This window comes from Antedon bifida, chromosome 3 (assembly GCF_963402885.1).
Source record: "Antedon bifida chromosome 3, ecAntBifi1.1, whole genome shotgun sequence".
Classification (NCBI taxonomy): Eukaryota; Metazoa; Echinodermata; class Crinoidea; order Comatulida; family Antedonidae; genus Antedon; species Antedon bifida.
In genome coordinates, this window is record NC_136228.1 from 26,259,111 (window position 1) to 26,277,415 (window position 18,305).

An 18,305-nucleotide genomic window follows, 5' to 3' on the forward strand; every position below is an offset into this window, starting at 1 on the left:
AAACGGACGACCCCTTTCTGATCTACACCATTATCAAGAACAGTAACTCGTTTGAATATGTGTCTAAATGATAAGCAACAACGCCTCGCCACTGCTCGTACCAAATAAGAAAATCATTCCGGGCCGATATAGACATCTTTTCGGGGTCATACATCGAAGCATCGGTATATGGACCTACATAGTTTGCATTACCAACCGTGTTAAATTTATTTATTTAACTCTTTAATGCCAAAGGATTTGTTTGTTTTAGGTAGTTTGGCTAAAGCCATCGGTAAAAATGACAGAGTCAATGAAACGAATAGTAGTACCCTTAATTTTACTAGAAAGAATCTTACCACCATTAGTTATGACATCTGGAACAAAACCACATGAATACAAATAATGCATTACAAAGTAACTATCATAAGCTTGATTATTATGAGCAAGGCATGTAATATTATGACCGTAGGGATATTTTTTGAATACATATTCACAGAACTGGAAGCATGCGTCATCCCCGTAAAATGTTTTAGTCTTTTCTCCACAAACATCACATTCTTCGGAAAAAAAACAGATCCATTACATACATTCCCGCCTGAATTATAATCCACTTTTTGTTTCAACAAGGGGGGCTCTAGACTGTATACCTCTGACCAATCAAATCACGCAAATGCTAGCAAACAATCGCTCCTTAATTATAACTCCCTCTTTTATATTATCCTATATTGTCAACAAAAAAAAACAAAGCACTCGTTGTGAGTATTATCAGTAATTGTAAAACACCTGTGATACACTCTATACAAAGCCTCCACTTTGTTAAAACTATACATTCTATTGTTAATTAATTAAAATTAGATTTCTATTGTCATGACCACCATCATTCTACGAAAACACCTGTATCATCCAATTAATACCCATTTGCTTTCCTAACTTTAATCAAATAGATTTCTTATTATTTCCCTGTACTTATCCTCCTCCTATAGATACCCCTTTGTGAGCCTAGGACTTTAAGTAGCAAACCCTTTGTTTTCCTATAATTCTTATACAATAGATTTCCTTTGTTAGCCTAGACTTGTTACAAGCAAAAAATCGCTCCTTAATTATAACCCCCTCTTTTATATTATGATTAAATCCTATTGTCAACAAACAAAGCACTCGTTGTGAGTATTGTCAGTAATTGTAAAGCACATGTGATACACTCTATACAAAGCCTCCACCTTGTTAAAACTATACATTCTATTGTTAATTAATTAAAATTAGATTTTTATTGTCATGACCACCATCATTCTATGAAAACACCTGTATAATCCAATTAATACCCATTTGTTTTCCTAACTTTAATCAAGTAGATTTCTTATTGTTTCCCTGTACTTATCCTCCTCTTATAGATACCCTTTTGTTAGCCTAGGACTTTAAGTAGCAAACACTTTGTTTTCCTATAATTCTTATACAATAGATTTCCTTTGTTAGCCTCAAAGCTCTTGGTTAGATTTCTATTGTCGTGACCCCCATCATTCTACAAACACACCTGTATAATCCAATTAATACCCAATTGTTTTCCTAACTTTAATCAAGTAGATTTCTTATTGTTTCCCTGTACTTATCCTCCTCCTATAGATACCCCTTTGTTAGCCTAGGACTTTAATTAGCAAACCTTTTGTTAGCCTAGGACTTTAATTAGCAAACCCTTTGTTTTTCTATAATTCTCATACAATAGATTTCCTTTGTTCTCCCCACTTAATTAGGAAACCCTTTGTTAGCCTAGGACTTTAATTAGCAAACCCTTTGTTTTTTTTACCTATAATTCTCAAACAATAGATTTCCTTTGTTCTCCCCAACAATCACCCCTTTATTGTTAACCTTTCACACATTCTATTGTTCTCTTAGCGTCCCTTCTTTGTTAACAATCACCCCTCTATTGTTACCCTTTCACACATTCTATTGTTCTCTTAGCATCCCTTCTTTGTTAACAATCACCCCTCTATTGTTACCCTTTCACACATTCTAAGGAACACTATTGTTCTCTTAGCGTCCCTTATTTGTTAACAATCACCCCTCTATTGTTAACCTTTCACACAATAGATTTCCTTTGTTCTCCCCAGGACTCTTGTACACTACTAGTGTAAATGGAAATTGCCTCCGAGTTCAACTCATGTTCCTCTCCCAGTCAATAGTGTAAAAAGGGTATTAGTGTATGCCCTCTGTTATTTTAGCTAGCTAGTGTTTCTGCAACGCATAGGCCCTAGTTAGGCTGTGTTTTGGTTTCTCTAGTTTGTTTTTAGAGTGTTTTGTGGTTTTTCCGATGGACTCAACTACTACGAGGCCGATGTTTTCGTCGGCCATTTTGGTTTCCACTGCGGGGATTTCCTCGGCTAGTGGTCCGTCCAGTGTCAGAACTGCAACGGCTGGCGTGCCTTGTCCATCTGCTCGGCAGGTCCAAGGTGTTGCCGTGCCTCCTGTTCCGTTCCTTTCTGGAGCCCAGGGGATGCCTACTGTTGCTGTTTCGTCAGCAGGGGGAGCCTGTCCGCCATCTGTGATGGCCCAGGTTCAGCCGCCGCCTGTTCCGTTCCTCGCAGCGGGGACCCGGGCGAGCGTGGGGGTCGGTGGCAGTGCCTGTTGGGGGTCCAGGTACAGACGCCATTTGTCCATCAGTACCCGCAGGATTATTTCTACCCCCGGCCGCCGTCAGCTGAAACGCTCTCCCACCGCATATGTCGGCCAGGCCTAGACCGGTTGCTCGGGAGTCCGATGAGGGCGCTCCTTTTTCTGTTGCACAGGTACGGTTTTTGAAGGAGCTGATCCAGGGTGTGATTGACCCTGGCCGAGCGAGACCGAGGTCTCCGGTTCAGGGTAGCCCGTCATCGACGTCGTCTCGGGGTTCGTCTTTGGAACGGGACATGGATGCGTTGTCCGTGAAAGTGACCTTAATAATACTGATGCCTGTTCAGGTTGCTCAGGTTGATGAGGCGCCGTTGAACAACCCTCATTGTCAGCCAGCAGGGTATGTGCCGCCAGTTAAGCTGCTGGATTTCAAGTTGATGGAGTCAGCTACGGGGGGACAGAAATCGACAGAAACCTGGAGAGTGCTCTCAGTCTCCTTGGGCATGGGGTGCATCGTCTCTCCGCGCTTCGCCAGGAGATGGTGAAGCTGGCAATGAAGGCTGGGCACCATCGATGGAACACTTGTTCGGTGACCAGTGGGTCACAGACATACGAACAAGAAAAGAAGAAGGTGATGGCGAAGGCCACCCGGCCGGATGCATCTAAGGGTGGATCCAGGCCTCGGCCAAAGAGTAGGTCTGAGGGCCGGGTATCGTGGTAGCAACAGATACACCCAACCCTCTTCTTCTACGTCCCGTGGCGGCAACAGTGGTTTTCGGAGGGGGTCCATGAGATCTACACCAAAGCAACGACCAATCCGAATGGATTCTGAACGTTGGGGTGCTTCAGAGCGTTCTGGTAGCAATGCCGTTCCAGACGTCAATAGATTTGTTTGCATCTCGTCTCAACCATCAGTTTCCGAGGTTCGTGTCTTGGGGCCCTCAACCCGGGGCAGTAGCGTCCGATGCTCTCTCGGTTCTGTGGACCAGAGAGAGCGGTTATGCATTTCCGCCCTTCTGTCTCTTGGGAAGGGTTCTTCAGAAGGTACAGACCGACCTAGCGACTGTCTTTGTTATAGCTCCGGTTTGGAGAGCTCAAGCCTGGTTCCCCCTTCTCTTGAGCCGATCCTGTTGCCCGTCCGTTGCGACCTTGTGGTCCAGCCTCACTCGGGACACGGTCATCCTTTGTGGGACAGGCTCATCCTAGCGGCTTGGCTAGTCTCAGGTGACGTTTCACGGCAGAGGGGTTTTCGGACAAAGTTTCCAAAGTTTTCCAAAGTGTCCAAAGTTTGTCGGCAGTCTACCCTGGGGCAATACCAAGCTTGTTGGGGAGTCTGGTGTGGCTGGTGTCTGCAGCGGCACTTGGATCCAGTTTCGGCAACTTTGACTAAAGTAGCAGAGTTTTTGGTCGAGAAGGAGGAAGGAGGCCTGGCTTTCCGTACCCTAGGAGTGTACATGGCGGCTATTTCCAAGTTTCATGAATTTGTCGATGGGAAACCAGTAGGGGAGTCTGTAGTCTTTGCTAAACTTAGGAAGGCTTTCTACAATCGTAATCCTCCGAAGCCACGGTATGTGGCTACATGGGAGGTTTCCCCTGTGCTAGATTATCTCCGCACGATGGCTTGGGACGGTCTGCAACTTCATCGACTTTCATGGAAACTGTCGATTTTGCTCGCGTTAGTCACGCTGGGTAGGGTCTCATCGTTAATTGCGATTAATGTTGACCATTTGACTGTTTCGCCGTCATTGCTTCTTTTTTTGCCGGCCGTCTTGCCTAAGCAGGATAGAGTTGGTCGGGGAGTTTATTGGGTAGAAGTCCCAAAGTTCTCGGTGCCCTCTCTTTGCCCCGTGGAAGGGGTCAGGCACTATATCCGGTTGACCAGGCCTTTGCGGCAGGGTGAGGGCCAACTGTTTATCAGCCACAGGGCGCCACACAAGAAGGTGTGTTCGTCAACAGTTACTCGTTGGGTGCAGGCCATGCTTTCGGAGGCCGGTGTGGATACGGACGTGTTCCGGGGTCATTCGACCCGTGGGGCTGCGGCCTCGGCCTCTGTTAAAGTTGGAGTTCCTCTAAGGGACATTTTGCAGGTTGCCGGATTGGCTCAGGAGTCCACCTTTTCTAGGTTTTATCATCGTCCTGTTGCCAGTGCAGTGGTCGCTAATTCAGTCCTGCGGTTAGCTAGTGACGTGACCTAGGCTTTGAAGTCGGCAGTGAATCGAAGCCGTAGGGAAAACGTAATATAATTGGAAATTATACGAGGGTCTTACCTGATGTATAATTGAGATTATATTAGCTTTCCCGGAGGCGAGATTCAATTCCCACCCAGGGCCCTACCCTTGGTACTGTTGTTAAGCTACAGTACAGTAGGCAGGTATAGTAAGTTTTAAGGAATCTCGCCCCGGATTGGAACAGCAGTTGTGTTCCGGTGGTGGGGTCACGTGTTCAGTTTAGTTTTTGCACTCTTTTTATTATGTTTGTTTGTGGTTGGCCTCACGTCCTGGTTTAAGCGTTAAAGTAGGCAGTTGCATTCTGAGTTGGCATAAAATACCTATAGAGGGCGGCTTGTCCTTTGATTTTAAAATGTTTTGTTAAAGTAGAGGTGATATCCGAGATCTGAGATGAAGCGCCAGTGAATCTCGCCTCTGGGAAAGCTAATATAATCTCAATTATACATCAGGTAAGACCCTCGTATAATTTCCAATTATTAGTGAAATGTATTACTCACTTTTAAATGTGAAATCGTTTCTGTTATTGATCTCTGTAAGGGAGACGGCATATGAGCCATTCAAAGCAATATCATCCTGATCATTCTGTCGGATAACAAATCTTGGTTCTAAACGACCAGGATACAGCAATCGATACACCTTACGAAAATATCATTGTGAAGTGAGATATTTATTCAATTATGCTTTTTGCATAGTGCACCAAAATAGTTATGTATTGTACTTAGTATTTGGTGAATTTTGATGCCTTTGCAAATTGCAGCTCTTAAAAAATCAGACTAGGATTGGGTTTAAAGGTAAAACATCGAAGCCAAAATGAGAAAATACTGAACTGAAGGAAACAAGTGCATTAAAACCTGCTTCAGATTTAAAGAAGACAACTAAATAAAAAGTAACAGTGTACAATTATATACAAAACATTTCGATTGTGCAAACAACATTTAAAAGATATGATGAATTAAAAGAACTATTGCTCTATATATCGACCTGGCAATCAAACCAAGAATGATCTTATTATTATGATTATTATTAAGTACCTTTTCTTTACAATCAGAATTTCGAACCAATGATGAAAACTTTAACTCATCAGTACAGTTACAGTCAGCATGGTCTCTAGCATTGGTACATTGCTTAAATGAACCAGATTCCTACAATCATAAACAAACTTGTAGAAAAACCATATTCATTATTGTAATAAAGCTAATAGTTTGCAATTGCCAACTGCCATTTCAAATAATTATGTCAAAATATTATTTAGTTATTTATTTATCTAGTTCTGAGGAAAAAGTAGTTAATTTTATCACTGGTGATTTTACTGTGAATAAATGAGATTTAAGTCTGTGTTCACTCACAAATTCAAGGATTTAGAAAGTGTTAATACAGTAAATAAAATTCATATACGTATAAATTCATAAACTTTTTCATAATTACCTTAGAGATCTGGTACTTGGATCTTTTTATAGGGAGCGATGGGTCAGCATTGTAGATGTTGTCACTCAATGGAATTGCAACACCTTTGACAGATGGTGGACGGTAATTAGCCTGAATATTATTATAATAGTATTAAAGTTACTACATATAAGAATAAAAATATAAGTAAACACTAGTATTCGACTGTACTGAAGATTGTTTACAATTACAGAATACAAGGATAACCTGTAAAATAACTTGTTTACAGCATGGTCATTAAATAGTAAGATGATGTCACTTAAAGACAATTCAATATAAATGTGGATATTTGCTTTAATAATATAGAATGAAGGTTTTTACCGGGAGACTTTGTAAGATTGGAAGATCTTTATCATCTCTTTTGTCACCCTGTATAAACTCTCTTATTGTCAACTCTGGTGTTTGCAGGTAATGAAGATGTTTTGTTGCTGGGCAACCACAAATGAAATGAACTGAGAATGAGTTTAGAGGACAACTGAGTGAAGAATCTGGAAGCTGGATGAGAATTGTGGATGAGCCCTTAAAAAGATAAATCGATGGTACTTTTAATACAAGAAGTACTTGTCACTTAACTCATAAATTAAATTACTATAAAAATGTACAATACACAATACTTTTAAACTGCAAAGCTAAAAGCAATCCATTTCTGTGTTACGGATAATTTCATCTTCATCTGTTATTACTGCTCTTTTGATTTGTGACGACCAACATCATGGTATTCATTGTGCACAGTTTTCATAGTTTCTAGGTCCAGGCAATGACCAATGACAAATCAATTGAACTAACCTAGTAAGTTCATCACAATCGGAAGCTCCCTATTCAGTAACATTGGACTGATATTGGTTGCATTTAATTACACTGTTCAATGGTAATCCATATTAATATTACCGGCCTTTTATGCATAGTTACCCAGAGTGGTTTAATGACCTTTTAATATGCTATTTATTTACCTTTTGTATTTCTGCATCTTGGGTATGATTATACAACATTACATTAACTCTGCACTTTTTTACCAAACTTATAATGTGGTGTAATTCTCAATTCAGAGTTTATTGAACACACAATATCTTCAAATATCAAATGATAATTCAATCTTTTTTGCTTCTAATTCATACTTATTATAATGAATAAACATGAAAACAAAGTTGAATATTAATACATAGGCCTACCTGTTGGTTTATATGATTGCGTACATTGACTGTGAGTGTCTCTATTCCAAGGCTACTTCTTTGATACTCTGGCACAACATAAATTATATAATGGTTACTTATAGTCAACTTCATTAGACGTTTTTCAGATTTTTGTATATACCCTGAAACAAATAAAAACAGTTTAAAGGTTGTTTTGTCCCACTGAAAGATTGTGAACAGAAACAGCATGATATTTGCCAACATTTAAGAATAAAAACATTTGGGCTTCCACACAGCCAGCCTCTCATCCATCTTTTATTAAAACAAGCCTTTAGAAAGAGTCTGAAGGTACAAAAACTACACAATATTTGTGTCGCTATTTATTACAAAATGATTACAAAAATGATGAGGAAGACAGGCCTAAATAAATATGACCTGGATATTGTTAATTCAATTTAATTATATAATGGCACTGATATATATTTTCAATTTTAATTTGAAAATCTGTATGACAATTATTACTTTTTTAAAGAAAGCAGTAGAAACAGCGGACTAAATCGGTTGGTGGTAGGAAAAGTAAAAAATCGGTATCCCGGACTACATGATTTGGTAGGTTTGGCAAGTATGAAACCGTTTACATACAATGTGAAACATTTGAAAAGAACTATAATATAAACAAATGAAATGCAGCATTTGTCACAGGTTCTCAGCTAAACATACAACCTTTATTAGGTTATATGCATGATATGCATATAACCTCTTGATTCTGTCAGGATCTTTATTTATTTATTTATTTATTCTTTCCTTAGCACTATTTTGTCCGTGAATTATCTTGGCATCAGTTTCATCTAGCTAAGTCAATTTTTCAGAGTATATTCCTTATGGCCAGGAATCGATGTGGTTATGTTTTCACGGTGCGCAATCATAAATTACGCGGTCTACGCGCGATTTAATGAAATCACGTTTGTAATCATATCTTCACAAGCATGAATCACTTTTAAACAAAATTTGGTACTCATAAATTTCAGGTCATATTTCATCATATGGCAATATAATTACGTGCGTAGCGCATATAACGCATGCGTACGCACGCTTAAAAGTTTTAAAATTGTCAAAATTTATTTTCGATGAAATTAGAGTACGTTTCAGGCAATTTTAAGCGTTTAAAAAATTGCCACGAGTGCGCAGAATTTTGCACGCGCACTGCGCGTTAAACGTTAATGCGTACTATTTTTGCCCGATTTCTGTTTTACAACCTTCCTTTAATAATATCATCATATTTGATTCACTTTTCAACTCGAAATTGCGTTATACAAGCACGTCAAAAGTGACAGGCTACGCACGTATAAGTTAACAAAATAGTGAAAATATGCTAAATTTTAAAATTAATATATATTGTCAGAATGCTGGGAAACACCTATTTTTTTATTTCATTTTCTTGAAGTGTATGTATCATATGTATGATTTATTATCAAATTAAGAGAACAAAAGTTGATTAAGTCATCATTAATTGCATAATGAATTAAAAAAAATTAATTTTGACAATCAAACAAATTTTGACATTTTTTTAGGCCGAAATAACAAACTTAACAATAACTTTCTTTCTTAAGAAGTTCATATATTAAAGTTAAAAGTATATAGTTTGACAGTGCATCATTTTTTTAAATTTTTAAAGATGTCATCATAGTAATAAATTATAATTCATTGCGGTATGTAATAATCTATCTGCACCAAAGTGGCTACTGAATAGTAAATACACAGAGGAATCTTTCTACATGTTTTAGTAAGTTGTGTATGGCTCGGTGGTCTGTGCTCGTGTCTATAGCATTCAAGGTACCGAGATCGAGCCTTACCTTGGGTAACGAAACGAAATAAGATTTTTTTAATTATTTGTATTGTTTGTTCAATTTTATTTCTTAGTGTATAGATTATACACATGATTTATAATGAAATCTAGATAAAAAGAAACTTATGTCTTTATTATTATGTAACAAATGTGGTTTATGACATTATACGCAGAGGGATCTTTGATCGGATTGCGATACCGGCTATTGTATTTGCATTAGCAAGATCCTAGCATATATTATAAATAATTAAAGATTCTGAGAAAATCAATCAATCAATATATCTTTTACAAATCAATTATCTTTATTTTAATCAATGCATATAACCTATAATTCGTCATAGTGACGAATTAAATCTAGTTTAATTTTGGCATCCTCCTTCACATTTTTTACTAGTGTAATTTTGATTTTTAGTTGTAAATTGTGAATGTTATGTTTGTGTAGAAAAACAATAAAAATAAAAACAAACAAAATTACTGATTGTTCAAAAACGTACCTTTTTTAAAACTGATAGCAGTAATAGTAAACTTATAGCTGTCTCCCATATCAAGGTAGATGAGTCTATTTTTAGCAACGGTGTCATCAAGTATCAACTGATGGTGACATAACTCTTCAGATATACTGCTTGACCTTCCAACTATAAGGAAATCATAATTGTTATTTCTTTCACAGTTTAACTTTTGTCTAAAATTAAAACACATACCATAGTAAAACTAGCTTATCTTTACCATAGAGATATTATAGTTCACTATAATATCTCTATGTCTTTACCAATGTTACCTGGTGAATTGTGCATAAACCATTGACCAGCATGATAATCTGAATGAACAAGTGAGGGCAGTGCAGGTGTACCAAAAGCCACTGCTTCACTCTCTACTGATAAGATGAGAATGCTGGAAAGTCCTGGCTGGATGATAGTTTTACCCACACTTCCTGGCTGCCACCCATCTGATTGATCTGGAATCAAATATCATAATATTGAAAGAAACCTTTAGGAGAAAATCTGCATAATGCTAGTCATTAATTAAGTGCCCCTGTTTACAGAAGCATTATATCATCTGATCTAAATAATATAGGATAAAACTTTGCCAATTAATGTGAGGGAAGTCATGACTCAACAATTCAATCTTGAATGGATAATAATTCCATACATACATGCAGGCAGTATTAATTACAAACGTTATGCAATTTTAATTAGCTATATTGTTCTGCAGTGATTAGTTTGCTTTATCGTTGGCAATTTCACTGCTATCTCTTATTTCTTAAAGCCACTAGTGACTTATGTTTTTTGACCTAATTTAAGGTCACACTACTAATAAATACTATATGGACCTATAATAAATTTCATCTTTAAATGGTTAAAAATGTGAAAAACAAGTCGATTCTAATAATTTAAGTGGCCCTCTATAAATACCATTGATATTTTCATATTGTGATATGATGCACTCACTTTCGATCAATGTACAACATACATTTGGTGCCAAGAGCAATATAAGAGTTATCATCATTAATCATCCAATTTACCTATTACTCCTTGAAGTTGTAGTTGAAGCTGTGAGCCATCACCTGATACAGCTACAAGCAAAATAATACAATTCTCAAGAATATACACACTGGTGTGTCAATATTGTTTTGTATGTGTGAGCCCCGGTGTGTGGTGATGGGTTGGGCGGGGTTGATCAGTGAAGGGCCTGTTTCTATCAAGAATATTAAAAAAAGATGTTTTTTTTCCTGGCCAAAAATTGTCCTCACAAAAAGGATAAAATTCCAAACAATTCAACCATTTAAAAAATGTTTCTGTAGAGTTAACAGCAAATATTTGATTACCTTGTAGATAATAATGAATTAATTAACTCAAGAAACCATTATATTATGGTAAAACTTGTGCAACTAGCTTTTGTTTATAAACAATCTATGGAAACCAGAGTTTCAAAGAAAACTAACCTTGATTTTTTGCATAATTTTTTTTTTTAAATAATCAGAAACTTGGTATCTATGTGGTAGACTGCTGTAAATGTTTTTTTTCGTAAACTCACAAATGTTATACTTCTGTGCTGGCTCAGACGAAAGTTTTTCAAAGGACAAAGGTGTAATGATATCTGCTGTTGCCATAAAACTGAATCCATCTGACCTATTTAGGTGCGTAATGTCAGTTATGCGTGTTTGTCCATCACTAAAAAAAAAAGAGAATTGAAAGAGCAAGAGTAAGTATTAGTGTAAACAAGCACTGTGGACTAGTCCCCAGACAACAAAGCAATCCATCATTGCTTTGCTCACCCCTTAAGATAGATAATATTCTTGTGAATCACTCTTCCATATTTATTCTTACTGTGTAGATGTGTACTGTGTATAGTTTATTACAATAACGTACATTTCTTGATAGAACATTTGTATCTGCGTCAATACTTTTATCGATATGGCTCACAATTCTACAACCTTAACAGTTCGGCGGCTGACGTTGGATCAACAACTTGCAGATGACGTAGACACGCACCGATTTTTTCAAAATTCAAACATTGCGTTGGCGTTAGAATTATACACAATTGTTAGTCGATGTCGGCGCAACATGAAAAAAATGACTATAGTGCATATGGTCGATTTGCTAACGTTGATCCAATGACTATAGCGACTTTAAATCAACGAAAATATGCTGAAATTTATTGTCAAATTTTGACAACTTTTAGCCAATGTTGGTGCAATGTTAATGACGTCAATCAGACGTTGGATTTATATTATCGCAAGGCACATTTTTCAATGGAAATACCACGGCGGCAAGACTTATAATAAACGTTGTCATAACGTTGTAACAACATCGGTAATTTATCCGCGACTTTTTCGACGTCTACCAACACTTGTCGAGATCGGGCCAACGTCAAATTGCTAGCTGGGTTTATACGAACTTGACATTGATAAAATCAGTAGTTAGTTTTAAACATTAAAATATTTCTAATTTAAACCTGCAATCCGCATCACCACTGATAGTACCCATTGATATTAAAGAGGGGTTTGTACAATTGTAAAAATTGAACAGCAGCGAGTACCTTGTTGTTAATATTGTTCCTATGTCTGACTTGCACAGCTTTCTGTTACACGGTATTACACTCTGATGCTCAAAGAGAAGAATTCTTTTAGCTGTCATGTATTGGGCAGATAAGGAACAGTTAATCTTGTCTTCACTAACCTAAAATATTACATACACAACATCAAATTAAGATTATGACTGGAAATCACAGAGCAACAAAATAAAGCTAAAAAATAACAAACAATAATATCAATCACAAAATAAATGTTAGCTATTATATTAATTATGACATATGTTGTTGTCAGTACAGAAAAAAAAAATCTAAATATAAGTAATCTTGATCAACATTAGGGCAATGGTTATGTCACCGTGAGTGCAATCTCAGCAAGGAAAATAAACATCAAAATGTATTGTAATGTAATTTTGAGTCACCTTTATCTGTTTCTTTACATCAAGTTTTGTTGTAGTAATAAATCCATGTGTAGCATTGCTAATTTGTATAATGTAAACTTCATCTAGGTGCGATACATATAGACTCATTGGTGCCTGGACATCGGTTATAAGGGAAACTGATCTCTCCACACCTGCAAGTCAATATTTTAAAAATGCTTTAATTAGGAAATACACAAATAACTGGCAATGACAGAAAAACATTGAGTCACTAGGCATGTTTTTAAATGTTCTGGAATGTTAGGTCCTCACAATTCAACACAATTAATACATATATCAAAAGAATAGAAAATTGTCTTAATTGTCTATCGTTAATAAAACACATTACAGTATTTAATAATGGTGTGCAGGGTGCACTAATAAAGGTTATACAAAGAAAAAGGGATATTTTTCATTCTTTGCCACTACAAAATAAGGAAATTCTACAGGAAACACAATGCAGCTAAAACCATCCGAAAGCAATGACTTGAAAGCATAGCTTTTAAAAATAAAACCGTGCTGCATTTTAAAAGACGATGCTGTCTCTACATTGTTTGATTTTAAAGCTATAAAAAAGCAACAATAAATGCTAGGCCTACCCCAACTGTATCCAACGACATGGAGAGACAGCGATCGATAGACGATTGCGAATGTGTATGGAGGCTAGAGAGAATATGCTACATTTTCAAAGCCTAAGTCCCCTAAATTGCTGTTTTCGTCTTTTCGAATATTATTGGGCCTATTATCCAGAATAATTAGAGACGATTTTCATGCTACGGAACCCGCCATCCTTGCAGAGATGACAAGCAATTATCGTAACCAGCCGTAACAGTATAGGCTATGTTATGTTATGTTATTTTTGTTTTTTTACACTCGGCTGGTCATGACTATTCGCCAGATGATGAGCTGACGTACACCTTGTTGATTTATAAAGACTAGGCCATACTACTAGAAGTGTTTAGGTTAAGGATGTCATATTGTTAATAATTATATTTATTGTTTTCATTAAATAGTAAATTAATTAAAAATATTGTAATTCTTTACTAATACTAATAAAACACGTAAAAAAACGTCCAACTTCCAACATACACACCGCGACATTTTCAGTGCAGCTGGCACACTCGATGTTGCCTGTTGGCATTAGGAGCAGTTTCTGCATTTACACCATTCATTATAGTCTCCTGTCTTATCATCCAAAATCAAACGCATTATCAATTAGGCTACTTTTATCCTCTTAATCCCTTAGGAATGTTCGTTCAGGCTCAAATAAGAACCCTACTTGTGGCTGGGCTGCAGTCAACATCGCAACCTTCAGCATGTAAACATTGCTGTGGACCTTTGATGATGTCACATATTGTAGCGTCCTCTATCAGTCAACATTTTTAATTTCATTGTCAGTTTAGTGAAAATAAAATAAAAATGTGGTCGGATAGTCAATATGTCCAACATGATACGTACATATTCAGATTAGGTATATTTTCACTTCAGGTCATCTTAAGTTTCAGCAAGGAGATTAAGTTGCATATTGAGCCGAGTTCAGTTAAGTTTCATTTAATTTTATTACCAAAAGATACAACTATAATATCAATCTTACTAGACCTACTACTTTCTAAAAAGTGCAAAAAAAAAGTTCCATACCAATTGAAGAGAAATATACGGAAAATTGATTAGTAACAAAGTATGCATCATTGCCTTGGTTATCAAAATAGCACTGTGTCACATGATCATCAACAAGGTCCAAAATCAGAGTAAATGAATTTGCAGCATCATCAGAAACCCATATCTGAAAATAGTCATAAATAAATCTATTATATATGTATAATAATAAGCAATATTTATGAATTTAAAAGTGTCTTGTTTTACATTTTGTTCAGGTGTACTGCTAACCTAATATCACAATAGTGAGTTTAACTAATTTAGGTATTGAGAACATTTTAATGTGCTTTAGAGAAAAACATAACATTTCATACCTGAGAACCAACTGCATAGACAATATGTGTTCTGGGAGTTAAACAAAGACTAAACAAATGTGTAGAATTATCAATATTAGGAATGATGAATGGGGGTACAACTGGACGCGAGTTTAAGGTCAAGTCATGGTCTTCAATGGCAAATGTTACAACCTGGTAAGATGTCTAATAAAACAAAAGAAGTTTGAAGATCATTAATATTCATTGTTACAGAATGTCGGTTTATATTCAAAATTATTTTCAATTTAATACTTTATCAAACCAATTAATAAATAGCTTTTAGCAGGAGACGAGGTCAGAAGTAAGAAACTCACTCTGAGTCTTTGAAGAACAATCATGATATATCTATCAATATCCATAACAACAGCTATTGTTTGGCTAACATTATACAATCCAGGAAATTGTATTTCAATCCAGGAGGTGTAAGGTGCTACACTCATTAACGGATTCTGTAATAGGTAAACATGAAATAATGAATAAATTCAGTTTCTGTGAATTCAGCAAACAAGTAGTTAGTTGATATGAACAACAATACTGTTTTATTTATTCATTATTATTAAAAATCCAAAGGCAAATTACTGAAAAAATGACATTATTAATTATTGTTAATTTTATATTTGAATAAATATGATATGCCAGAGAAGTATAATATCAGATTTCCAGTAACTTTGTTTTGGCAACTACATAACATCACATTGAATGTGAAACCTAAACAAAAATTTGTATAATCAAATATATCAATTAATGTAAAATTGTAAACTAACTTTCTTATGGGTGTGTATTACAATCTTTAATCACTTTTTTAAATGTAAATTGTTTCATGTATTTGTTTATTTTGTTTAATAAATATAAAAATCTAAATTTTCTACAAACGATTTAATTTTTTTCCTCATGAATTTGGGCATAGGACTATATTTAAGTCAGGCTTTTATCATCAGATCTATAGCCTGAGGCCCAAATCAGATTGTATGTTCTAGTATTTTTTTATTTCATTGACTACTCAAGCCTTCAAAATCAACATTAATTTTAGTGTAAAGTTTTAAAATAAATATTAACAGGTTAGTACAAATTATGCAAAACTTTAAAAGATTACTTTATAAAATAACCTAATATTGAAGGAAAAATATATAAAAACATTAATAATAACAAGCACAACGTATATAGTCATGTTTTAAAATGCAACAAACAATAAATCATAAATAATACAACCGTAAGGGTTTATCCTTTTGTTTACCTTTGATATATCTGATGCACTAGGTACTAGGAATACTGGCTTAACTGTCACAGAAAAATGACATTTTATATGTATACAGATACACATGGTATAAGGTATAAACACCTCCATATAAACATTTTTATGGCCCAACTCAATATTTTATGACTAAGGAGGTAAACACATGGAGTAAAATGAAACAACAAAATAATTATTCACTTGACACAAAGATCCAACATATTCACATAAATAAATATTGCTTGCGTAACAAGAAAATAAGCATAACATTTACATTACAAACAAAAATAGATCCTTTAATCACTTAATATTCAGCACTAGGTGCTGATTGTATGCGATCTATCGGAGGATGGTTATTGGTTTTGTTTTGGACACCGTTAATCTGTGTGGTTATAAAACAACAATTAGCTACTGTATCCAGTATCATATACATATTTCATATTTTTTATTGAGGAGATATTGTGTGTTGGGATCAGACCAGAGAAAGTTTTCATGACCTACACAACAGGCACAAAGATTGTATCATTACTCACCATATGACACCAGTCCAACACTGAGGGCAGACTGACACTCTGACGTGTGCATCAATTCATAGTTAATCCAGTTTTCTTGTTCTATGTCATTGATGTGAATGTAATTAAACATCAACTAGAAAAAAAAAACCAGATAGGCTTTTTAAATAATGTTTCATTAGGTCAAAATGAGCAAACCCACATGTTTTTAGTTAGATTTATATTTGTATGCCATATCTTGGGCACAAAGGGTAGCAGTTGGCTTCACGGAGTTGTAAAACCAGGTTAAAAGAAATAATATGCATACAAATTTAGACATTGTGCATTTTACTCCATTGTTTAATACCAATGTGACTCAATGTATTCTCTATGTTATCAAAGTTCAAACAACATAGGCCTACATATTCCATCTATTAAGTTACCTGAAATTTATAACCTTTGTAGAAATCAGTAATTTCTTTACTGACAAACACTCCATAATTCGTAAACACAACCAGATAAGTAGATGTAAGTTCCATATCCAATAGAATTAAGTTGGAACAATCTGCCAAATAATGTTATGAGAAGTATTGTACTATTGTTGAGAAAACATAGGTTTTGACACGATTAAATCAGCAATTCCAATTTTTCAAACATTCTTTGGTCATATTAATGATAATATTATTCAAAATAGAGGGTGAGCTCGCTTTGCTCGTCCCCCCTCTAGGAAGTGTAGACGATGGTTCTCGTCTCGGAATGTTAAATAATGACTCGGGTAAAAAGGTTGTAGAAGGATGTTCTGGCCTGGACGTTTTCGGAGTGTGGTTACCATTATTGAAATGATTCGTAAAACTAAACCTGTTTCACAGTGTCTTAGATAATAAATAACATTAAAGTACTGTTTTTGTGATTGTTTGGTAGGATTTTTTAGGGTGGCGGTGTGGAGGTGGAGTTCATTTAAGGGAGGTGCTTATTCGAGGGAGGCGTTTCATTTTTTAGTTAGCAATAATATGGTAACATTTATAATCAAATAAATTCCCCTAGATATGAAACGTGGTAGATAACAGTCCGATGAATTCTACTACAAATAGTAAAATTGTGTTATAAATATAATACAATATTGTGTGTATAAATGTATGTGGATGGGGGCATTTATTATATTGTTTGGAGTGCGCGGGGCGGCGATTATTATTCCAAATGATGTTTTATTGGGGAGGTGTGGGGCTAAATAAATACCATAGGCCTAATTGGTATAATTAATACTTAAACATCTTGTGAAACTAACTTCCGCAACACAGTGGGCCGTTTCGGCCTTGCAACATCAAAGTTTGTTCAAACAGCATTTTGGTGTCAAATAATATTGAACAAGTATTGAAACTTGATCTTCAATTATAAAAACTTACCTGGGCAAATTGCTTGGCTCAAATCATAACAAGATGTATCTGATAGATCCATAAAATTAGCATACGACACGCAAATAGGTAACACTGAAATATGGAATAGAATCATTTTTACAAACATATAAAAAATATGGGAACAAAGGCAGTGATGATTTACTGTAGTGTAATATGGTGTTTGTGTGAGGTAGTTGTTGTTGTACATTACTTGTTCCGATATAGTCTCTTGTGGCAGGATGTCACACAGTAACAGAATATAAATTCAATATACAACTAGCAAATATGGTTTGTCCAGAACAGTTTTTATTCAATATAACACATCAATACTAAAAATTCTATCTTCTACAAAGTTCCAATCTATATCAAAGATGTTATCTGTAATCTATTCTCTAATTTTTCCTTCAACTTTTCTTATCCTCCTTGCCAGTACATCCATATTTAAAGAACGGTCCTAATTAATATGCATGTACTGGGAGGGGAATATTTGGAAAAGGGAACATTCCTTAATTGATTAAAGATGTGGGTTATAGGAAAGTGAAT

General features: G+C 35.6%; 1 protein-coding gene across 1 annotated transcript in view; it reads right to left on the reverse strand.

The window, feature by feature from the left end:
- LOC144836866 (cation channel sperm-associated auxiliary subunit beta-like) overlaps positions 1 to 18,305 on the reverse strand; it is a 38,806-nt gene that overhangs the window by 16,530 nt on the left and 3,971 nt on the right. The window contains exons 4-21 of the mRNA XM_078691771.1: positions 17,772 to 17,855; positions 16,812 to 16,933; positions 16,411 to 16,525; positions 15,881 to 15,924; positions 14,961 to 15,095; positions 14,647 to 14,811; positions 14,315 to 14,459; positions 12,680 to 12,831; positions 12,267 to 12,406; positions 11,262 to 11,398; positions 10,750 to 10,800; positions 10,006 to 10,182; positions 9,722 to 9,862; positions 7,421 to 7,563; positions 6,573 to 6,770; positions 6,234 to 6,344; positions 5,840 to 5,950; positions 5,306 to 5,444 (exon numbers count right to left, since the gene is read on the reverse strand). Of these exons, the coding sequence (XP_078547897.1) occupies positions 5,306 to 5,444; positions 5,840 to 5,950; positions 6,234 to 6,344; positions 6,573 to 6,770; positions 7,421 to 7,563; positions 9,722 to 9,862; positions 10,006 to 10,182; positions 10,750 to 10,800; positions 11,262 to 11,398; positions 12,267 to 12,406; positions 12,680 to 12,831; positions 14,315 to 14,459; positions 14,647 to 14,811; positions 14,961 to 15,095; positions 15,881 to 15,924; positions 16,411 to 16,525; positions 16,812 to 16,933; positions 17,772 to 17,855 (2,310 nt within the window). The remainder of the gene's footprint in view (positions 1 to 5,305; positions 5,445 to 5,839; positions 5,951 to 6,233; positions 6,345 to 6,572; positions 6,771 to 7,420; positions 7,564 to 9,721; positions 9,863 to 10,005; positions 10,183 to 10,749; positions 10,801 to 11,261; positions 11,399 to 12,266; positions 12,407 to 12,679; positions 12,832 to 14,314; positions 14,460 to 14,646; positions 14,812 to 14,960; positions 15,096 to 15,880; positions 15,925 to 16,410; positions 16,526 to 16,811; positions 16,934 to 17,771; positions 17,856 to 18,305) is intronic.